We start from the raw sequence: 24,880 nt of genomic DNA, 5'->3' as shown, positions 1-24,880 counted from the left end.
TCAAAGCTATAAACATCCAGGGCAGAGTTTTGTTGGAACCTCATTGTTTTAAAATAACATCTTGAAACCTCAAAGTCAGTGTGAAATAAAAATCTTGGTTGGAGATAGCACTGTAAATGACAGGTGTAGCTTAGCAGAACCTATCTCTGATAGATGCCATTGGTAAGTATTTCAGAGGAAAGTGCAACACAGCCCTCAGTAAGGAAATAATGAACCCAACACCGAAGGTCTTCACCTATTGGTCTTTTAAGTTGTGCCATGAAAAATGAGAATCTGTATGGCTACTTAATTTTACCCAATCTAAAGCAACTGTTGGGGTTTTTGTTGTAAGTATAAATATCTACTTCTTTCTGATATCCTGCTATTCTCATAGGCTCAATGATGTCTTGTAACAATGAGTTTCAACTCAGATTAATCAAGTACTCCAGGAAAAAAATGTTTGCCTTTATCAATTTTATATGTGTTGTCTTTTCAATTTCACTTAATGTCCAGGAACATAGCTTTATTTCCATTTTTCTACCATTCATTATTTTCTAAGCCTCTGTAATGTCTTCCTTTATTCATCTCCTGTCTAAAGCAAAAAATTCTGAATGTCTCAGTTACTCCTACTTGATTTGCATGCTTTTAATTTTTATTCCATTTTTGTACCTGTCCTAATTTTGAAATGTACATTATAAAGATGAAAATTCCAGGCATAATCCTGATCTGTAGGTTGGCAATAGGATATTACTTGTATAATGCTGATTCTTTTGACTACTTTTACATTTTTCATTTAGTTTTCTCTGGTGATTCCATGTCTACTCGAAAGATTTCAGGGGGATGTTCAGTGCTATGCAGGTTCTCACAACACCTCCCACAAATACATTTTCACTTACCTGAGCATCCTAGAGCACTTCAGTTAGTGTTTGTCACTGTGCTTTCTTTGTTATGTTCCAATGAAAGCGCAAACTGTGTGTTTTTAAAGCATTTCAGTGCGGTTTATTTTTCTTTTTTAAATCATCATGTATGTATATTTATCAAACACAGGTGAAAGGCAGGCATTTGCAGTGGAGTGTGGTTAATTCAGTAGTGATCTGCTCCTTTTGAAACTAAATTGTCTGAAATGAAGTCCATGTTTCTTCCTGCAGAGAGGTTTAAATTATGGCAGTTGCTCTACAGTTTAAGCTATTAAATAATCATCTTTTTAGGAGTTGATCTTGAGATGCCTCAGTACCAAAGTTCAGTCTCTGCATTTTAAGACACTTGTAAGTCCCTTTTCCCAGAGTGCTGCCCAAACCTGAATTTATGTAGTCGTTGCTGATTGTCATCTATGAGAGTGCGGTTTGTCACAATGTACTGGAAAACAGATGATCTCCCAAGTCAGAGACTGCCTCCATAACTGGTGACGTTTCATCATTCAGAGAAACTATATCAAACTTTTTCTCACATTTAAGACCTTTGTAAATGAGGATGTAGAAAAAGCATGATAACTAGAAAAAGTCTAGGCTATGCTTAGCTTTCAGTCCTGATGAAACAGCAGTTTTGCATGAAATTAGAGCTGAAAAATAGAAGTCCAGATTGCTAATCTTTTTTTCTTTCTGGATCCCCAGATCTAAACGTCCAGTGCCAGTTTCGACCACAGCGCCCAGAATTGATTCTCCCAGGGCTGTAATTCCCCACCAGAAGGTATGTAATATGTTTCTTCTCAACTAAAGTTAATACCATTTTTATCTACCACAGTGAAGGTAAATACCTACTACAGGAGATGGCTTTTGCCCACCCCAGATAAGTGAACATTGAAGGAATACACAGGCAGCAAAACTGCTACAAGGCAATGTATTAGTGATCTGTATTTTGCTAATTTCTGATGAGCAGAGCGAAAGCATCTAGCTATCTTCTGATGTGATCTGGTCTAACCTATTCTGAGCAGTTTGTTTTCATCTAGGGTGCAAAAGGCTACCAAGGCTTCTTAAAATATACATTTGTCTTTATAGATTCTTGGGGAAAAACCATTAGACTGTACCTCAGTGTATCCAAATCTTGACTACCACTGAAAAGACACTGATTTGGAAAGAGGACATTAGGGTGTTTTACAGCTTGCATCATGTTGCATTCTTGTCACATTTCAAAAGATATGAGAATAAAAAATAAAGAGGATAATTCAATTTAATGAATAACAGCAAGTGGCAGAGGAAATGGATGGCTTGATTTCTATTGTCAAATCTCATCATCTTCCATAAAATAAATGTTCATATTAGAATAAACAGCATTCATTGACTGTACCTGGCAACTCATTATCTGTATCTTTGGAGGCACTGAGGAGCAAGGATACCTGAAAGACAGTATATATCCTTCAGCTCAAGCACTGCATAGGACATTTGCATTGCTGACGCATTTAATTAGATAAACGGAGAGGAAGTAAAATCACCATTGCTGCAACTTTACCCCTTCTGTGAGTGCCAGTTTCATCCCTAGCATGTAGTATAAATAAGAAACACTGAAGATCAAAATACTTGGAGAATTAGGTGATATTCTACTGGTTTTAGCAGTTCTGACTTCCATAGATCAGTTTTAAGTCATTTTTATAAACACCGTGCTTTCCAAATTCAGAGCTCGGAAGGTAACATCATCCCTGTAACCGCTGCAGATATGTTCAAAGTAACAGAAAAGGTTGAACTTGGGGAGAATAATTTGATTCAATTTTATTTTGTCAAATTTGAAATTAACTTGTCTGGCCATTTATTAGTTGAGACAGAAATAATGTTATTTTGCTCCAGATTTTGTAAGCTTTTTGGCAAGGAAGATGAAATTAAGAATTTATCTTGCTCAGAGTTGTTCCTGCTTATATCATGATTTTATAAAAGTTATCTTGGCGAAAGTTATTGGAACAGTCATCAAACGGTACTGTCAAATTCCTAGAGCAAAACCAATGGATCATTCTTTTAGTAACACTGGTGTTTGACTGCATCAGCAAAGTAATAGGGACAGGAAGCGGGAGAGAGTACTTATTTTCCCTCAAGAACTACACAGAATGCTGTTAATTTTCAAGGCAGCAAGTAGACGTGTCTCTTCAGAGTTACTCACCAACACAGGACTGACAACTATCTTTTGGGCTCCTCCATAGCACCTGTGCAGGTAGGACAAATTTGCCTACTTGCACGTAAAAGTTTTTATACATCAGATTTTCATGACTCTGTACTGGGTGCATTTCTTCCCTGGCAAGTGTCAATTTTAAAACTATCGCTGTAGGTATTCAAAGCTGTTTCCCACACAAAACACTTTCTCCCTTAACTATCTACCCTATAAAAAAGTTAACTCCTTGCACCGTAGGTTTTTTGAAAGGTCCTAAAAGCGCCTTTGGCATGGAAGCTATAAAGTGACTTTACATTTCGTATTTTAACCCTTCAGAGAGAGATGAGGGTCAAAGGACTCAACCCTTTTTCAGGAGCATGTTGCCTCACACTTAAGCATTCTGTACATCAGCACTTCGGAAAGGTTTATAGGAGCTGTTGGAGGTAGCCTGTTCTGAATGAGCTGTAGGCAGTACTTGCAGCTGGAAAAGGGATTTACTGGAACCTTTCTGGAGGAAAAGGGCAGCATCTAGGAGAAGGTATGGTGGGAAACAGGGTATCTAGCAGTATTCAGGAAGGTCTTAGATGTAGGGTCTTTGGCCCGGAGGAAGAGGTAGCAGTGGAGAGCAGGAGTGGGCAGCCCTTTGCAGGTCAAGAGGGGTGATGTTTGTATCACTACTATACACTAGTAGACAACAGTAATTTTTAACTGAAGAAAAATTCTTCTCTGAGGGTGGTTTGGAAGGGGGTGAAAGCATTGAACCATTGGAGAAGTCTCAAAATCCAGAATAAAAAGCATTTACTGATACAAACAGTGGTATGGGGATGTTGCAATGTAAGGTATGTTACAATGAATGTACTTTAAAAGTCAAGGTTTCTTTGCTTGTCCCTTTATTATTTCTAGTAACAGTATCACTGTAGAAATGAAGAATTCTGTGACACATAGGCAGAAGCTGTCACCTCCACATCACTGTTTGACAGTGTTTAGACTCTGATGGTTCACATGAAATGCATTCGATTGCATTTCAATAAACAGCAAAAACCAACATTACAAGACAGTCACAACAGTGTTGTCCTCAAACATCGAGAGAAGTTTTTCTCACCTTTCTCTGAGCCAAGGTTAAGGCATGGCAATGTTAGCTAAAAAATCTGCATGTGCAAGTTCAGTGTCTAGTTTAAACCATGAATTTTCCTGTACATTATTGCTGATCTGATTGCAGCTTCCACTAATTTTCAAGCATGTATTTCTTCTTTGACTGCTACGGTCATAGTTTTTCGTGTTTTAGAAAAATAAGCATACATTCTCTTACAAAGATGTGAGGAAGGTGTAAAAACCCCAGAGTTCTTTACCACTATGGAAATTTTTCTACATTCTACAAGTAACATACGTTCTCTCCTTACTTTCTTGAGGTGATCAATGTTATGGATGATACAGGTTCTGCAACCATAAGTATGGCATCAACTGAGCTGTAGGGCTATTATTGGAAATAAAAGTTTGACTGATTTGCAGTTTCACTATTTCCTTATCTGACATTAATCTCAAGCTTGAAACGATTTTCATTTAGTTTAGCCAAATCTTTTTGATTTAGTCAAGTCTTTTGCACAAGCGTGGCATAGCTGAAAGAAAGGCTATAACTAATGCTGAAAGCTTTCAAATAACAAGAAGAGTAAGCATGAGTCCAAGGATTGAAACTATGCCATCATCAGTCAGTGAGTTCCTGCAGCTTTCCATGGGGGGCACAACACAGGTGAAGATTCAAAATGTTCAAGCTGAAGCTTTAAGGCTAAGCATAGCTTTAAACATTTGTCCCTTTGCATAAAGGTATTATGACAGCCTCTTTAATTTTTAATAATATGACTATGTGTTACCCTGTTTATGAAACAGTACTGAACACGCTTATTTCAGAGTCCCAGTGAGGATCTCGTGATGCTTAGGATTTGTTTCCTGCCAAATTTGGGAACCTATGTGGCTAAGAGGAAATAGATGAAGAGATGATTGACTTTTTAAGTAAAGCATACGATGGAAGAGCTGGCTGAGCCAAAAGCTATTTGTTGGATGTCTTTGAGCAGAGTCATTTAATGCCATGATGCCTCCATTTCCTTCTTTCTGTAAAAGGTTGAAAGCAACAACTGCTTCTTGGGCGTGTTGGGAGGTCAAATTCATTAGTATAGCATCAAAGTTGTTCTCCCAGAAGTGCAAAAGTTGAATAAAGACTGTAGGGTAATAGCAGTAGATAAATAGACCATGGGCTGTCAAAGGAAGAGGACCTGAAAAACTGATATTGTGTCTTCCAACATAAATTTGTTTCTCACTTCTCTGATACATAAGAAGGAGCATTTGCCTTTCATAGAAGTTGAATATTTATAAAGAAAAGAATAATAATGTTTCAGAATGGAAATTGAGCTGATTCATAGCTTCCTTCTATTCCCAAATGTTTGAGACTCCCCTACATTTATCAGTTTTAACCTCATTAACTACATTACAGTGGGAAATTAAAACGCGTTTTTCCCCTCGTAGTAAGGGCTTGCAACAGGATCACTGCATCTTTCTCGAGGGAAGACGCCCATTGTTCAGTGCCAGAGCCTCCTCTTCTGGTGGGCTGAAGGGTAGCATCAGACTTGCGTAGTTGGACATTTTCACTTGCTTTTCCAGCCACAGAGACTGAAACAGAACGGGATGAGAGAGGTGGGAAACAGGGGAACATTTGTTACTGTGGGCTGCATTTCGGGTGATGTAATACTAAAAGCCGTGCTGCTGCTCAGTATTAGAAATTTGACCTTCGCATTCAGGAATGGTTTCAGAAATGCTGCATTGATCTGTTTTTGCCACTGAACTGGAGAAAAAAAAAATCTAAAATATCCTACGAGGTATAAACTTAATGAGACGTTCTTTGTCAATCACAAAAAGAACTAAATAAGCCGATTATTGAGCAGTAATTCTTTAGAAGAAATTATACAGCTGCTCTTGGACACTTCCTGTTTCATCCCTTTCCCCCCTGAACACATGGAAAACAACTACCTTAAAACTACTACGAATATTAACTCAAAGTGGAGAACACTAACCTGGCACTGCTCGATTCCTAGGAATTCTAGTGTTGAGTTACCAGCATGCTGGTATTCCAGGTAGAAATTGTTTGAGGAGTGAAACCAAAACTCCATTCATGTCACAAAGATGAGCAAAATCATCAACTATCATTTTTTATGGCAGTCCTATAATTTTCCCTTTGCCTACTGTTAGTGTCCAGTAACACCACAACTATGAAAATGCATTAGGATTAAGGAAATATCTGGGATTTCTCTCATTAGCAGTTGAAACTGATACTTTATAATCAGATCTCCTTGCATGTCCGTTTATTACTGGGTTTAGAAAAGAAACCCACAGTTAACTTAGATTAAAGCCACCGAGTTTTCAGAGTGATAAACAATTATAACTCTGGCATATCCTTTTTCTCCTCTATTGCCTCTATTTTTTTTTAAATATTTGTTTTGTCCCTCTCTGCAAGCATGTAAAACTCATTTGCACAAGTGGTGACTTAATTTATGAACATGGCCTTGTGTGTTTGTGCCTCTTACAACACATTTTTAGAGAGACTCTCTGGGTTTTGTCTCTTTAATGATGCTTGGAAGCTTGCAGTAGGCCACTTAAGGATTGGTTGTTTGCTGTTTTCTGTGTCAGGGTATAATGACTGAAGTATGTAATTCAAATGTATTTATTTAAAAAGGGCATAGTCTGAAAAATGCTTTTAGGATTATCTATTTCTACAGCCTCAGGCAGCTATTAATGCCAGCTAAAATCTCTTCCTGTTTACTACTGTGTTCTCAATTCGTTTTATCTACCTTACAGTTTTGATTCAAAATGTCTTAAATGTATTTAATGTTATGATTAATTATATCCTTAGGCCTTTATAGGGTTTTTTTTTTTTGCAATTAATTTTAATTAATCAGGCCATATTATCTTGATTTTTCAAATGTAATCTCCCTAAACTTAAATATGCAATATGGAAAAATCCAAGAGGAGAATATAAAATACTTGTCTTTCTAATGAACCTTAGCCAAAATCAGTAACTGCCATTAATGATAACTAATACTAGCAAAAGTAGAAAATCAGAGGCCGATTATTCTCAGGCTTATGCTTCATGCAAGGCTATGGGGGAGATGCATGTAAGATGTTAAAGATGGCAACTGAAGCAGTGCCAGCCCAAATGTGGCAAAATGTCACTGCAGGCCACCACCTGCTCTGGTGCTGGCTTTCATTGAGGGCAGGTTGTGGGCTCCATGCCTTCTTCAGGATGATGTCCCCTGCCTGTCCCTGACCCCCAAAGCTGGGCTGCAGCATGCTGTCGGCGTTACTGGTGGGCCTCTTACCTGTGAGCATCACGACAACTGGGTACCAGTTATGGCTGCAGGGTATCTATGTCTGGAGGGAGAAGCTGAAGTGATCCTTCTCCTGTAGCAAAAGCAACAAAGCTCAGGTTAGGCTGGAGCCAGGAGTTTCTGAGATAAACTACAAATTGATATTATGGCTCTAGAGAAATCTGTGAATTGCCAAGCATTCGAATAGTTTGCTAGGTACCTCAGCTATAGAATTTTTTTTTTTTTTTTTAATCCAAAGCACAGAATTACAGACAGACAAAAGTGAAGACTAAAACGGCTTTTGAAATTATGTAATTCATTATTTTAAAACATGTGCTAATGAGTTCCAGCGCTCAGGATGCTAGGTTCAAAAGGAAAACATTAAAGAGATGTTAAAAATAATCAATATGAGAAGCTTGTTATTCATGTTCCAGTCACTGAGCCTTTAGAAACTAAAGAATAAGAAGACCAAGAGTAAAGGTATAAAATGCTGACCTGGATGAAAGTGAAGTTTGTATTCTTCTTTGATAAAATTGTCCATACTGCAGGTAGGCAGACTTCCAAAATGTATAGAGCTGTGGTCACTATACACTGCCAGTAGCTGGAAGGAAATGAAGCAATTTAACCCTAAGGGTGCTCTGTGCTTGTCATAAGGTGCTGAGTACCCTCCAGTCCTAGGGATTTAGATGGTGTTGCACCAGAATGAGCTTGAAGCAGTGACAGGGTGTTTTAGGCCACAAGAGCACAGAAGTTTTAGATGAAACTTCCTCACAACTCATGCAACAACTTATTTCCTGCATTGTGTTGCTGAAAAAGCAGTATGTTTCCTTTTTTTTATATTACCTTTTATTTTGGTTTCACTAAGCTGTATTAATAGCAAATCATTTATGAAACTGAAGCATAGTACTGCATTTTCCCAGGATGAGGTTTGAGGTTTTGGTAGGATGTTTCTAATTTGAGCACCAGCACGGACTTCTATGTGTATAGCTATTGTAAAACAGATTCCTGTGACTTCGACTAAGGCAATACATCCTGCTGTCCGAGTTAGGAATATTATCTGGAACATGACTGTAGGATCATGCACTGTTCAACTTCATACTCATACACACGTTCTCTCAAGTAGAAATTATGCAGAAAGGATCAGAATAGAAGCATCCTATCTGTTGAGCAGTACCGGTTCTTAAGTCCTGTTGGTCTATCTGCTAACCATGCTGCATGGCCTAATTAGCATGAACCAGAGCCTATGGAAGCAATGCAATGTGTGGGCTTCAGTAACTTCAAGTGTACTTATGGAAAACAGAGTGCTGTGGTTTAGAATCATTGCATTTTTATAATAATGGCATTGACTTTTATGTTTGTATATTGTCTCAAATGATTCTGACCTTAAGAATTTTTTTTAAGATTTCTTAATTATCCTAGAAATTAATGGACAGTGTTGTCTTTATATAAAATCATTGCTATGAGATTGAGTAGTAGCAAATGCTCTTTTAACGTTAAGCTTTATTTGTTGGTTTCAACTAAAACCCAATAAAAAAATGCCTGAGTATGTTTTGCTTCCCTTAGTTTGAAACTATGTATTTCATTGTTGAAAATCTTCCCTGAAAGATTGGATGCTTTGGCCCCAATCTATTTATTGGAAGTTTATTGATATGTTTAGAAAGCAGTAATTGCAGAGACATTATTTTTGCATGTGTTCTATGATTGCTCTTTTCTTTTTTTCTTTTCTTGGCCTGCATGTTTGCTGCTACAGGAACCTGCTTGGGAAATCAATGACAACAGAGCAACCTTCAGTCCTCTAACTAACACGGCGGCTGGGCCTGTGGGTAGTATTTTAGCAACCAATGGAACGTTTTCAGGCTACCTCAACAAGCAAGAGATCAGCTTTTCAAATAGCTCTTCCTACCTAAAGACCACCACAGTTAGATCTTCCATGTCCTCTCAGTCTGTGACTCCTGACATTTCACCTGCAAAGAGTAATCTAGGTTCAAAACTAAGCACAGTATTGACTGATGGCAATAGTCCTGTACACCAGCTGAGCCCTGCAAGGCAATATAACAACCCTATTGGCCTTTACTCAGCAGAGACTCTAAGGGAAATGGCTGAGATGCATAAATTAAGTCTCAACCGAAGGGCTTCGGAAGGTGGACTTCCTAGAGGGTAGGTAACGTGGTAAAATATTTAATATTGCAATAAGTAATAAATTTGCTGAACAATGAATGTAATAGTACCTACCCTAATGTGCATTTGTCTGGTAATCATGAATAAGGTCTGGAACAATCATTACATTTTCCAGTACCCCCAAAAACATACACGCAGTACCATTACAGAATAACTCTTGGTCTTTGGTATCTGAATTGCAAGATGGATTGGCAATAGTCATCAGAGCATGAGGAGGAACACTACGACTGAAGTAACTGTGATCATTTCGGGGTTCTGGCATTTAGCAATTTAAACTAATGCATGTAGTCTCATAGAATCAAGTATCAATGTTGGCCGCTATAGGAAGCTGCTATAAAACAGGTCTGATCTTTGGTACCTTCCTAAAAGAGAAATTGCTTTGACCAGCAAATCTGACATGCTAGTCTACTGGAGTGTCCCGCCATAATTCCTGCCTTAATGTATTGGCTTTCCTACGCAAAATGAGTAAAAATTGCAATATTTTAAATTATCTGGTTTGAACATTGTCTGTTTCGCATCCATTAGCTTTGTCTTAACTTGTATGTAACAAGGAAAGATCTCTAAATATGTGGCAGTGCATTCCCCCCTCGCCTTTTTTCCTGGACCTCATTACGATTTCAGACTCATTCACGACAAGATACTACCCAGGTAGTTGGATCCCATGCTGTCAAGGTTTTCAGTGTTTTACTGTATTGCAGATCAAGTGTTCTATCAGTAGGTTTGTGAAGTGAGGAGCTTGGACTACAATACATGAGAAAAAGCAATGAGAAACAGGTTTTCCTGATTTTTCTGCCTTCATATATTAATTTGCGAACAAATCTCTGATTTGTTTATTTGTGTTTATTTAAAATTAAGATACATTTCTTATTATGAATATGGGAAAAACTGTACTTCAAACCACCAGGGACTTGGCTATATGAGGAAAAACAGAAAAATCGGAAAATCCACTCGAGATTTGATGGCAAATGGATATTTTCAAGTACTTTATATCCCATTGCAGAAGCTCTTTGCAAGAGTAAAACCAAGGGGCTTTAAGTTGTAGCAAGGTAAGGATATTTTGTCCTTATAAAAGAGCGTATGTGCATGTTCTAGATGATTCAAGCAGTTTAGATGATTCATTGTAACTCTCTTAAGCACTTGGCATTAACAGTCCTAATTAACTTATCTGAAAAAATCATATCCTTCCTTCCCATACCGGATAATTAAGAAAGGCAATTAGTGTTTAAAAGAATATAATTTCAGTTAGTAAGCAAGATCAACAAAATAAACCTCGGAATCCTTCTCTCTTAATTTACATTTTTCTTGAGGAAAACTAATCCTTGTCTTATTTCAATATGCAGAGTTATGCTGGGACTATATCTCCGTATCTTTCTCCCACTATCTTCACAACCCTCCTTAACATCTGCAAGGGTGAGGGTGAAGGGGCTGTGTTTTGAATGGCTCAGCGTTCTGACTGTTTCTTTGTTATCAAAATTATAACACAGCTGCATCCATCACTCATGGAAGTCAATGGGAACAATTCTGTTGATTCCAGAGGGCATCGCGATAGGACTACGTAATATCACAGTGATTGCTGGGGTGCAAAAAAGGTGCACCTGCAGAAAACACTTCACTGTCTTCACTCTTCTGCTTTTCCATGGTGTCCATCTCCTTTACATGTACGCCTTAGTGCACTCCTCTGGCAATGCATTGAATTACAAAGCAAGGTTCTACCTTAGAACAACCACCTGAGATTTAATTTTTTATTTTTTTTTTTTAGTTTGAATAAAATTTTAGGGAATTGCAGTCTATCTGCCTGCAATATCTGTAGCACTGATGAGCAAATATGAAAATTGATGAGAAATCATCTAAATGTTCAGTTCAAAAAAAAATCAGGCTTTATCCTGCAACCCAAGAACATTCTGAAAAGATGAAAGAGCTCAGAGCTACTAAGTACATGTGTCTTTTCAGGTCATTCCTCTGAGATTTAGAGAACTGTACATCTCTGTTTACATGCAGAGAAAATTCAGAGTTCAGTAATCCTGCCATCCCAACTCCCACTGGAGTGTTACCCATGAAGTGAGAGGCATCTTTCCTACTGCTCTGTGGAGAGTAACATGGAACCTGTAACTACCTTGGAACTTAGTATCATCCGAGACAGTCTCGATCTCATTGTGGATATATGTGAAAGAGTGCACAAGGAAAGCACTGTGAGCCCTGCAAAATCAGCTCTGGACTTTATTGTGAACATTCTTATCATATAGCACAATATGAGATGCTCTGTAAAGATTGTGAAATTACGGTGCTTCAAAACTGTGAATTTATTGTGCATTCATGAACATCCACTTAGCAGTATGGTAAAAGCTATAAGAAAATTCAGGTTTGGAGGTTGATCTTAAGGTCTATTTCATATTTCAGTTTGGTGTCCTTTTCATCAAATAATTTGAACTTGTGTGAGTTGCTGTTAGAGGTTTAGCTAAACCCTTTGGAAAATCCTATCGGAAAGCTAAAATTAATTATGAGATTATTTCCTTGATCTATGAAGGATAACAAAGCATCTGTTTCTCTGATACACTTTTGCATTAAACTTTTATCATGCTGGCCCAGGGTGAAAAACAGAGGTGGCCCATTAAGAGTGTGCAACTTGATGTGCTGAATGCTCTGGAAAGGGGAGCATTAATAAATAGGAGGAGTGAGTCATAGTTTGAAACATGTGGTTCTTTTTCATTCCAGTGTAAGTTACTTTTCATGTTGTAGGTCAAGGGCAGTAAATACCTGTCCTCCGAGTACGTGCCAGGTGGCTTGGGTTACTAGCTTCTTACTGTGTGACCTCTGTGAGCAGCAAGTTGGGTGTTTCATACATGTCCATATTTAGAATCAGGCTAAAATAATGTGTGGCTCTGAACTGGGGAGAATTTTCTCATCACATACTAAACATAAGGAGAAGTGAAGCTTTAGTCTTTTTGGAGGAAGCTATAGTAGCCTCTTCACATCTAAAAAATCTTTACTGAGACATGTGGTTGTTGAGCAGTTCTTAGTGTGTGCACATAATGATTTTTATCTTTGAACATATTTTTATATGCAAACAAGTGGTTGCTCTAATTAAGATGTATTTTAGGGATGGTAGTTCTACCTTTAAAATATTATTTTATGTGTAAGGCAGAGGCCTGGATTAGAAGATTAAAGCAAGCATCAGAGTCCACTTCAGAAAATGATACTATTGCACTGTTTCGTTGTGAATGAGTGCCCAGCTGTCCTGCACATACCTAAAATGGATATAGGATCATGGATATGCTTACAGGCTACAGCTTGTTCCTAATATATCTCTACCGGTTCCTGTAACAGACTGATATATTTGGCTTAATGTAGGGTTTATAAAGCTAGAAGAATATTCTCGAGTCAGGGAGTCTGAAGAACAGTAACTGCAGAAGGTGATCTGTGATTGCTTTTCCATGGAAATGCAGACGTGCAAAGCCTTTACTGCAGCTTTGGCTCATTAGAGTGGTTTTGATCATTGAAAAGGCAGCTGGATGAGCCAATGCAAAAGGACTGTACGTAAAAAGAAGCAGTAATACCAAAGGTTCTGCAAGGCAAAAGCAGGAGGAGACAAATCCACTTTGGATGTAACTCTAACAGTATTACATTGCTGTCCGGTATTTTCTATCAATCCCAGACCCAGAAATGTGACAGCAGCAAGTTGGAAGGTTCAGTGCCCAGTTCTGTCAACAGCATTCTGTGCAGCTAAATAAGAAGAAATATTTATTAACTGATCCTGGACTCTCTTCCTCTTTATTTTGCGCAAAATATGATTAATTACTTTCACCCAAAAGTATATTCTAAGTTTTGAAAAAAACAAGTTAAAATAAATGTCATAGCCCATTAATGCTACTCATGCAACCAACAGAAAGTCTTAACAGCAAATAATATATTACAGTCTGAGCACACTATCTGTTCATGGCTCCCAGCTTTGGCCCACATAAGGCCTACGATGAGTTTTGTATTGTAGTTCTTTGGAATTACTGTGCAAGCCGCTGTCACTTCTTGTTTATGCAGCGAAGCAGGATGTAGCATGAACATATGTTTTTTCATACTTAGTACATACCAGATGGAATAAAATATCCTGATGTGGATATTGAAAAAAACACATAATGCACAGACTTGCTTCATTTCACATGGAATAAATTAGGAATGACTATTCTGAAATTAATTGGCTTACACCACTGTTGGCATAATGTAGGTACAGTCAGATTTAGGCCAATAGTTTGCTAAATACAAAGGCATTTTCCTTAGTTTTAGATTTTAAACATTTACCAATATATTCCTTGGATATTCTGCAGCACATAAAAGACAAAAAAATCAATCTTGCAATACCAACTCTGAGGGCAGCCTGAGAAGAACAGACTTCATCCCTGAATATTTAGTATCTGAGGGAAGAATATAATCTCTACCACTCATTTGCTATTTTCAGATGAGAATATACTCTGCAAATGCTTCTTTCTTCCCTCCGCTCCCTCCCCCCATACACTTTGATAATTTAGCACATTTAGGGATGCACTGCAATAAAATCATGTTCAAGGGTCAGCCAAAATGCCATGGTACCCTACTAAGTCCTAGTGGATCAACTATAATCCCTACGTTTTTTCCTTTCTTAATCATGTTTGGGTTTTCAGGCATACATTTACTTATTGTTCTTATTTGTAGCTGGTCTGAAAAAAGCTTTAGTAAGTTTTTGTAAATACCTTTTGCCCTTTGCACTCTAAAAACTATTGACTTTTTCTCTGTGGTTGGTTTTGATGTTGTTTGTTCTCTTTCTCTTCTTTTAGGTCATAACCAACACCACTGCCAAGTTAGTATCACTTCTATATAGTGCCAAGTATTTCTGTTGTGCTGTATGTGTGAAGATTTGTTTTCTGGAGTAGCATGATCCCTTGTGTTCCTGCTGTGTCTGCTTGAGAGTGGAAGTATTTTAAAAAAAAAAAAAAAAATTGGTATGGCAAGCATCATGCACTGCCACTGATGTCCAGTGGTGCTCCCTTCTAAGCATGCCACGTGTTTGGCATTTCTTGGTGATGTTCTAAGGCTGCAAAGGGAGTTAGCATCCGAGCTTGCTCAGTTCTTGTAAATGCTTTCAGATGTTTTCATTTCTACAGTCCGGGTTTAATTCCTCCTAACTCTTTAAGTAGTCTTAATGCCTTTATTTATGAAGCCTTATCTGAGCCTTTTTTGGTGTATTATTAGTCTTAACTAATAATAAAAAATCATTTCCAAAGTCCCACTCTGCTAAAATTCAAATTTAGGTTGGTATGAGATACTGATATGGAAAAGATCTAAGAAGTGATTTACGTTAGTAGCAACTATTGATTTGAAAATGTGATTGATCTGCTTTATTTAGGAAAGTTCAGAGAGTCCTCAGCTTTGACCTTTAGTTTTCTCAGGGCACAGGCTTGTCTCTAAATTCCTGCTTTCTGTCTCTGAACTGAGTGTTGTCCAGAAATTGCTGAAGACTGGGTTAAATTCAGCATAAAGTAAATAATTATATTAGTTAAATGTTAAATTTAAACTGACAAGGTTAGAAATAGTAGAATACATATAGTTGAAATAATATTTAATGCATATAATTTACACTGCTCTGGCATTTTCTGTTGATTTTAATGAGGTGTGGGTGTGATGTCATGCAAATGATGTAACTCCTTTGGAGTGATGAAACTCTAGCCAATTTACATTGATAATTATTCTAATTGTCTTAGAAAGCAGCAGTCACATTATAGGGGTGATTTTAATCTTACTTGCTTTAGGATTTACTTTTCCTGATCTTTTTCCAGCTTAGTAGAAAAATCCCATGCATTTTGCAGAGGTGCCCCAGCTGTCTCTAGAGTTTACCTCTGCCACATTGTCCTAGAGCACAGCACTCCTCACAAGCACTGATGGCTTCTGTTTGCTTCCAGAGTTATAAAGAAAACTCTGCAGTTGAAAAATCTGTACCTTTTTCTCTTATTTTTATGGGAATCCTGTTAACTTCAGTGAGAGTTTTGCCTTGATATGTGAAATGTGACTAAAACCTCTTGAAAGACATCACTGAAACTGTTCAAATACCACAAGCAAAAGCCTAAATCGCTACTGCTGCTACCATTAGGGAAGTTTAGGCTGTTCTAAGATTACTAGCTTTTATTTTTGTAATTGATTGTGGAAACCAATTGCTTTGAACTTTATTCTTTACAAGTGGCAGATTTAACCTCTGTCTTTTCATTCACACCATCTTCTTAGATCTTGGGTTTAGACTCTCTTCAGTAGTGGAGGGGAAAGAGAACACTAAATTCAAGTTCTCGAGGGGCTGTGTGTTTAATTATTGTGTGATCATTCAGGGTATTACAAAGAAAAGAGATTCCATTGTTAAAGCAAAGCATGTGCATGCTGAAAAGTCAAGAGTATAACAACCTGCACGTCTCTGCACATCACACCCTTCAACAGATGATGTCAGTGTAATAATATTGTCATAGCTGATTAATAGTTAATGGAGAGATATTTTAAATGTAAAAATGTTTTTGTAAAAAGGTGATTTTCACTTTTTGAATGCATAATGCAGCTTCCCAGTTCCCTCCCTTAAAATGTTGATGTGTGTAACTAAAGGCTGTGGCTGTAATATAGCATGTGCATATGCATGTCTCTGTTCCTTGAGCATGGGACGGTCAATGATCTATCAAGTATTTTGAATGATGTGCGACTGTCTCTCTTTTACTGTCAGTCTTCAGTCAGGGCATCCCACCAAACAAAAGGCTGAAAACATAGTGGAATCCCCTGGAGGCAGCACATCACCTTTGATAATCTCTGGAAGATTGTCAGATAGCTGCCAGCTTTACTTGATTATCTTTTTTCCTCCATGCCAGGTTGAGGGTTGGGTTTAACAGGCATGCTGTTCTTCCCTTGCCAACCAGAGAAGCTGTTGTTCAGTCACATGAAAAAATTCAGTGAAAGACTTAATATTAGCTGATAAATTCATGATGTAATGGTTTTAAACTGAAAAGGAAAATTGTTCCAGTCAAACAGGATTATGTTTTTCAGAATTTCTTTTGGGGTGGGGAGATATATCCATTTCCAGCTTTTGGGCTCAGTTCAAAATGAAACCTCTGTGAAATATCCATTATTTCCCAAAGGACAGAATTCTCAGTTTTGCCCCGTTTGGTGAGCGTATGGAATCTATACTGCTGGCATCCTTCTGCTGCTGGCAGGACAGGAGCAGCAGACTGGAAATTCATCTGATCTCCCGTAGGTTAGAGAAGAGCAGCTACTTCAGTGACTGACAGCTGAGGTTTAGCTTGCTCAGTGGAACTCCAGGCAATACTCAGTCCTAACTCTAGGACTAGAACAATGTACAAGTAGATGCTGTAAGGAAGCCAGGTGCTCTTTAGGTGAATTCTGACATTAAACTGACTCGTTGCAATGGCAGCTTCAGTTAACTTGCTCATGGCTCAATTTCTCAAATAAAAATCCTTCCGCATAAATGGAGCTACTGGAGAATGTGGAGGCTGCTCTTCCAACTGCAGTGGTCCCGTTGATTGCAGTTGTCCTGTTGATCTGAGACTGAGCATTTATCATGCTATAGCAACACCCTATGGATGGCTGTACAGAGATTTGGGAAAGATTAATTTAGTCTGTGAGAAAAGCTTTGAAGATTAAAAGGCACAAGTACTAAATTTCACTGTGATTAATCATCCAAACAGAAAGTACTGGAACCTTCTAAATAACAGAGGACCTGACATCTGTTCACCCCATTGCACTTTCTAGCCCTTTTTAAGACCCTTCTGAAAGAATGAATGGATGCAGTGAATAAACTGGGAATTCTCTGCAGTATGTATGTACGTCCACGGGCATGCATATGTACATGTGTGTGTGTATATGTTTGTATACACTTGTATGTATATATGCATGTACGAATGGAATTTTGATATATGGAAGTGTAACATAAATACTTCCGGATTTGTCATGATTTTTTTGACACAATGACAAGTGTTTCACCTTTTTTTCTCTTTATACATCTGTAAGCCCACACAAAAATGACATCCCTTAACGCAGTCAGCTTTTAACTATTACTTGTGACTTGTGTCATCTCTTATCCTCTGATCAGAAGCTTTTGTGGTGAGATGCCATGAACAGACACGCACACTCCCCTGTTGGTGCTTTTTCTCTCACTTAACTGTCACGCCTTTCTCCTTTCTTCCCCTCCCTTCCCTGTCGAACCTCACTCTTGTGTAACCCAGCACGGACTTCACGGAGCGTTTCAACCCCAGTGTCCTGAAGGACTCTGCCCTGTCTACACACAAACCCATTGAGGTGAAAGGCCTGGGCGGCAAGGCTACTATCATTCACGCCCAGTATAACACCCCGATCAGCATGTATTCCCAAGATGCTATCATGGATGCAATTGCAGGCCAGGCACAAGCCCAGGGTGGAGAATTTGCTAGGTAAGGTCATTTCCTTGTGTGGAATGCTCTTTCTCGGCATGGTACATGGAATGGTCCCTACATGCATGACATGGCAGCTCTTCCTGGACTTTTTTTTTTTTTTTTCTGGAGTGTCTTACACGTGGAAAATACAAATCAATCCTAGATAGTTTTTGAAAGCACTTCTTCGTTTTGAAATTAGAAGGATGGATAGTTAGAAAATGTAGCATTTCTGCTTTGATATTCTTCCTAGAACTGGTAAACCCTGTGAAAATATATCTAGTGCTCTGTATATGACATTGGATGGCTTTTCATTTGTGATGACCGTATTTTGTAATAACCACTGGATTGTATGCATAACTCAGACTGGAAAGGGGGCGACAGAATTTTTATTGGTATGTGAAGAATACAAATTTATTTAGTACTGGCTACTGTTCTATTCTTCAAAATGGAGTGTTGTGTATTATCCCTATCCCCAGTTTACATACTGTATATGTCTCTTATGCATATCCTTTGGACTATGCAAACATCCATTGATCTTTAATAATTTTGCTTTTCCAGTGCATGTTTCTGGTAATGTTATCTGATGAACTTATCCACAATTGTTATGACTTAACTGAAATTACATGTGTGCTGAATGTAGCCAGGTTTCTCTCTTATTGGGTATCTTTCTACCCAAAATAGAACTTACCTTCTTTTCATGTGACACCAAAATATAGGTATAGCAACAGACTTTAACATAGTTTCTTTTCACTGTGTCGGCTGCAGGCTTATTCAAAATGCAGATGTTTTATGTCTTTGCTTGTGCTCCCTTTTACTGGCCATTTCTTTTCTCTTTGTTTTTTTAATTCTTTTTTCTTTCCCCAACTAATTTTTTGCACCAATGTTATTCTGTTGTTCATCACAACTCTCCCTAATGATGGATCCCAAACAGTAACTTTAGTTGGTTTTGACCATGCAGTGAATATCCACAGGTGTAAGTAGACTAATATTGCCAATTAGCAAAGTACAAGGAAAGAAGTTCATTCTATGTGTTCTTTATAATAGTTCACATCTTTCATAGCATGGATTATATGAGACATTTTATGATATATTGGCATTTTTTACTAAATGCTGTAACATTATATAATGCAAATAGTAATATTTAAAAATTTTACCCATTTAAATGATCAGATGATTATAAAATTTCACTGCTGAGCATGTGGATCCTTTTCATTTTATAAACAGCACATTAAAAGAATCTCTCAAATGCAGTTCCAGGCACAAAGTGGCTCTGCTGGACTGGAAAACTACATCATCATCTTTTCCCACCTGTGGAAGAGATCAAAACATATTGTGTTGCGGGGAGAGGAAAATGCCTTTGGTAGAAAATCCCAGATAGCGTGAGAGAAGTCCAAAGACTGCAACTGGAACTGGAAGATGAGCACACTTTCCAGGGGCGTTAGGGATTTGCCATAGAATGTAGAATTGTAAAGTAGTAAAGTAGTAAAGAATCTGAATAATTAGAGAGGCTTGAGTCATAAATCATAAGGTGATAAGGGATTATATTAGTATATGCATATATATTGAAAAGACCAGAATGAGCAGATACATAGATAAGAAATTTTAAAATATATTTTCATGGGCTGTTCAGTCATTGCACCAGTAGCAGCAAGAGCTGTGTTAAACGCCACTAGCAAAAGCTCTGTTCCAACTTTTTTTCTTCATTTTGAACATGGAATCTGCCTATCGCATGGGTGTTTTTGAAATGAGTTGATTATTTCCATTAATCCTTTTGTATCAGACAATTCCAGTGGAACGTTATTCTCTGCAGACAACTCAATGACTGTCTTCTACCCTGTAATGTTGCAAAAAAAGCTTTTCTGAAAGATCCACTATATAATTTACCGTTCAAGCTTTTCCTTCATTTTGGAATGTGACTCCTAAGCCTAACATTCACTTGGCCCCAGAAGAAGCTAAAGTTTCTGTTCCTAGGTGCAGTCAGGTGCAGGGGGCTCTAAATCTACTGTGCTGTGAGCTATAACCTCTTTTGTAGCTTCTTTTTTTTAAAAACTCACAACGCTTAGTGACTAAACAATTTTCTGAGTAGATTGTTTTATTACAGTTAACACATCATTTTTAATCTAGCTATAAAGGCAAGGTTTATGTTGATATAACAATGGCCTACCCATTGACCGATAGTCATTCGATTGAACCTGTAACTCATTTCCTTAAGGTGTTGCTTTGACCTCTGTGATATTCTGAACTTTAATTTGCAATGGAAACTGAGGATGTTCTTTAGTTTGCTTAGTTGATCAAGTCTGAGATAAGATTATGCTTAATGCAGAAGTATTTGTATGAGAAGTTTGTCATACAAAAGCAGACCAAATTCTGTACTGATTCCTTTTGTCTCAATTCTCTGCCTATAATTTGGTCTCAGAACTTAATTACTCTTCTTTGGGCTTTTCGTTTGACATTAGAGATAAGCCTTGAAGCCACAAGGTGTATGTGAGATGGTAGGCGTACTCAGACTGCAGACCTAAAAGGCTTCTGTTCTTTTTGGCAGACAATAGCTGGAAACACCACTTCCTCCTTTTATCAGTGATGAATAGACAGGCTTAAGATAACAATTCATTTTCTAGTTTGACCATTTGAAATCAGTAGTGTTTTAATTTAAGTCAGTGAGATCAGAATCAGGCTCATGTCAGTTAGAAAATAACCCACACCTACTGGATCACCATGGAAAACACAAAGGAAAGCATATAAATTATTTATACTGCATTTATTCAGAGCTCATGCTGGAACTTAAAGGTAGAAAAATGTGAATGCCCTGACTTTATATCTTTTCTCACTCTATGTTGCTTTATTTTAATTGATTTTACTATACCAAGAACCAAGAGTTGGTTGCAGTAAAACCATGTGGTCCGTACATTTCAAGTACATTTCTGTCAAACCTGTTCTAAATTCCATCGTGCCGTTTTAGCCAATTTCACAAGTCATGTAAGTAGACATAAATCCAACAACTTTACCAGGATTAAGATCTAACAGTTCTAGGAGTAGAATCAATAATGTGATTGTACAAACTAAAGTCTCATGTATCCTCTACAATAAGTGAACTTGGCTGGATAATTTACCAGTCTACATGAACTATTTGATTGTTAGGTCAGTTTTCCTTTTTTTTTTTTTTTTACCTCTTAGACCTTTTTTTAATAGTTGCAATCAGTCTAATATCTGAAGTCACAATATTTCGTTGTGTGTCTACATCAGGGGTAGAAAACTGCAGTGCTCCTAAGTTTTTACTTATTATCTACTTAAATTAAATCTGAATAATGACTCCAGGGAGTGATTCACATGGTAAGCCATGGTTTATAATGAACTCCAAGAAAAAAAAAATCACATTGCTACTTATTCAAGGAGGTTTGACTGTCTTTAAAGCTTGTTGTAATGTTAATGTGTGACTTGTATGATGATGTGAAAAAGGGGGACAATTTTTTATTGAATCCTACTAAAATATCTTAGGCTGTAATATAAAAAACCCTCAAAAGCTGTAACCTACTTGGGAAGAATGTCTTTTTCAGTAACATCAATTTAAAGTAATATGCTTAAAGATGCATGATATTTCTGCACATACACACCCAGATGGAAAAAAAATTAAATTAAGAAGAGATATAACAGAGGTATTAACATGGTTATGTGCATCTTTAGGCTGTCTGTAAGAATCAACTGTCACATTTAGGTTTATGAAATGCTCATAATCAGCAATGCACTCTATTTTACACTTCCATGCCGAGTGGCTCGTATGTCCTAGTTACTCATGTAGAATATAATCAGATTTTTAAAAAAAGAAAAAGGCCCATTGCATTAAAAACAAGAGTTGGAAATACTCCAATGTACTGCATTAATTTAGTTTCATTTATATGAGCGTATTTCACTCTGCTAGGGAAGGTTAATTCACCAAGCTCCATTTCCTGCCTTAATCGTCTACCATAAGGATATTAATGCGTCATATTAATGCCACACATTGCTACTGTGAAATTTGTGGTCCAGCCTTTAGCATTTGTTTAACTACCTTTGAGCTAATGACATACACTTTTAAACTGCTTTTTTGTATATTGGCTATAAGAACACAGCATTTCAGCTAGAGGATTTAAACAAAGGAATTTGAACTGTTCATGGCTTGCACAGCGCTCTTGCCACAGCAGTCCATGCCTGAAATCAGCAGCACTATCTACCCCCTGGTTTGTTATCCACTCTACAACAATCTGCAGCTGTGAAATTTGCTGTCACATACAGCAGTTTTTTAAGTTTTTTTGATTAAAAACAAAGTCAGGGGATATAAAGTTAACTGTTGGCCAAAATCAGGCAGTCACCTATGACAGCATTACAGGGCAAGGTACTGTGTGCTTAGTCGGTACCAGCACATGGGCCTGAAATGCCTCTGGGAACTTGAAAACCGGGTCGCCTTTCGGAGAACTTTAAATGGACCTTTTCCAATGACAGAACTTCTCAGCGTAGCTGAGGGTGAGAAGTGGCAGCAGAACGGTCATGAGGGGGTTAGTGACTGACTTTTGCTATTACACAGGATCTGTTTTCTATATAACGACTATTTCTGCATGAAGTCAGTAGAAGGCCGAACTCGCTACTGCACTTACACCCCTGCCTCAGCAAGGCCTTCAGCCAAGAGGAAGACTACTACACTCCCTCCCATCTTCCCTCTGAAGAAGGATATGGCACTAATTTGTTCTCTGGTGCACACAGGAGCAACACTAGTGGCAGCTACTGATGGCGCACCCTTCCCAAAGCAAGTCCACATTATATCTACCATACCTGCGAGTGTTTAGATATTGTAAAGACAGTGGTCTAGGAAACATGAGCTAAAAAAGGAGCTGGAAGATGCTGCGCTCACCTTCAGGAGACCTTCCATGCTGAGAGACTTTTTTTACGTAACTTTTGTGGCAGATCTTAAACTGAAGAGTCAGGTTTTTTTCTAAGCTATGCTCCATCACGTAGATGATTGTGCTGAAACTTATAAAAGAAAAGTAACTGGGTTTTGTACCCTGCTGTCTCCTCAAGAAAGCGAGACATTTGCATAAGCTGGAAGTTATGGGGAATACAAATACTACTCTAATAAAAAAAAAATCCTAAAGAGATGTGGTGCTTTTGGGTCCATAGCATATATAAACACACATCATGTTTCTGACCCCCTTGCAGTCTTACTTGAAGAACACATCCCATGCTATTGGTAGGTGCAAATCCATTAAAAGAGCATATATTATGCAGACCTGAAGAAGAGGAATGTGTCAGCTGGTAAATACTGATATATAACGCAGTACCTGGTAATTTTTTATTACACCGTATGTTATTGCTGTACGTAGGCTATCAGACACGCTTCTTGGCTTTTTCATGATTCCTTTCAGGCTTTCAAATCACAAGCCTCACTTCTCTGCAGAACTTCTCTGCACAATAGTATCTTAGAGAACGCTGACTTTGAGCCTGAACCAAGGAAGCAACTTTGATAGCAGGTGGCTGCTCCCAGAACTTTATAGCAGTGACTTAGTTGGACCAAATGGCCCTTAACTTTTAACAGAACCATTTCTCAATTTTCATGAAGCTGAGCATGCTGCTTGCAAAGCTCTATATGGAATAGCATGTTAAAGCTGTTACAATAAATCACTTGCTTCAAAAATAGACCTTGTATTTAGAGAAGTCATGGAGCCAAGTTACTCCAAGCACACATCATCCCCTCAGTGTATATTTCTGCAGCTCTGTTAATATTTAATTTTAACTGTATGCTATGCAGAAGTTATTTTTGCAGGAAAAAAAAAGCTATTAAGTTACTAAGTCTGTTTCTAGCTTGCATCATAAATCAAAGAAAGGTTACCTCTCGTGCTACAGAGCTTTGTAGCTTTGGCTTTAGGTGTGCAAAATTGGAAGTTTCTTCCTGGATATATCACTTTGCAATGTTATTAGAGAGGTCGCAAGACTGAGATATGTTCTGTTAAAGATTTCAGATATAAAACATGTATGCAAGTTTTGAGTACAAGTCTAAACTTCTTATGCTTCACACGTTTAGAAGACAATGAATCCAGAGTTATGGCAGCTGGAAGTTTAATTCAGAGTTTGGCAAAGAATCATCTCTAGAAAAAGCTATAAAAGCCTGTCATGTTATTTTTATAATGAAATATGGTTTTTATTTCTAATTGCAACGTTAAAACACAATTACAAAAAGGTAATAAGACATAACATAAAACAGTATCAACATGAAGCTGTTTTTGTAAGAAATAATATGGGACAAGAACGCTCAGAGAAATTGATGTTTTTGCCTGGCATACTCTCCTTTATCACGACATACTATTCCAGCCATTGTAAGCTTGTGGCTGCATTGGCTGAGGAATCATGAACGGACATTTCCAAGCATTTTCACACTGGTTTGAATATGCAGATTTGAATGATAACAGGCCATTTAAAAGACAGAATGAGCCATAACATTCTTAAATCACATAAAATTGATCTCTGTACTTTTTAAAAAAAGTTATATTTTCAAAGCTGTGTTTTGGATTGCTGTTATTCTGGATGAGAAGCTGTAAGACCAGAGAGAGGTTGGGATGAAACCTACCATGTGCTGTTTCATAACGTTTCACTTTCTGAATTGCAGTACCCTTCCTATTAAAGATCCTCACGTAGACAGTGCCTCTCCAGTGTATCAGGCTGTGCTTAAAACTCAGAACAAGCCTGAAGATGAAACCGAAGACTGGAGTCGCCGTTCTGCCAATCTGCAGTCTCGATCTTTCCGCATCCTTGCCCAGATGACTGGAACAGAGTACAGTAAGTCGAATAAAAAAACACCCCCCTCATCCTGATTTTAGATTCATCTCTTTATTTTGTTACCCCAGTATTAGCAAC

The 24,880-nt window shown here is 37.8% G+C and overlaps 1 protein-coding gene across 1 annotated transcript in view; it reads left to right on the top strand.

Annotated features, from left to right (window-relative positions):
- Positions 1–1,589: 1,589 nt before the first annotated feature.
- The window catches only part of LOC104164237 (LIM domain-binding protein 3-like), a gene marked incomplete at its 5' end in the record, with an annotated part of 68,753 nt that continues 45,462 nt past the window's right edge, over positions 1,590–24,880 (top strand). Inside the window, 4 exons of the mRNA XM_009703514.1 lie at positions 1,590–1,665; positions 14,384–14,406; positions 17,816–18,019; positions 24,633–24,802. Coding sequence (XP_009701816.1) covers positions 1,590–1,665; positions 14,384–14,406; positions 17,816–18,019; positions 24,633–24,802 — 473 coding nt within the window. The remainder of the gene's footprint in view (positions 1,666–14,383; positions 14,407–17,815; positions 18,020–24,632; positions 24,803–24,880) is intronic.

Source organism: Cariama cristata, unplaced genomic scaffold (assembly GCF_000690535.1).
Source record: "Cariama cristata isolate BGI_N322 unplaced genomic scaffold, ASM69053v1 scaffold18117, whole genome shotgun sequence".
In the NCBI taxonomy this organism is placed as follows: Eukaryota; Metazoa; Chordata; class Aves; order Cariamiformes; family Cariamidae; genus Cariama; species Cariama cristata.
Note: the sequence above shows the minus strand (reverse complement) of the source record. Positions and strands in the feature narration are given on the sequence as shown.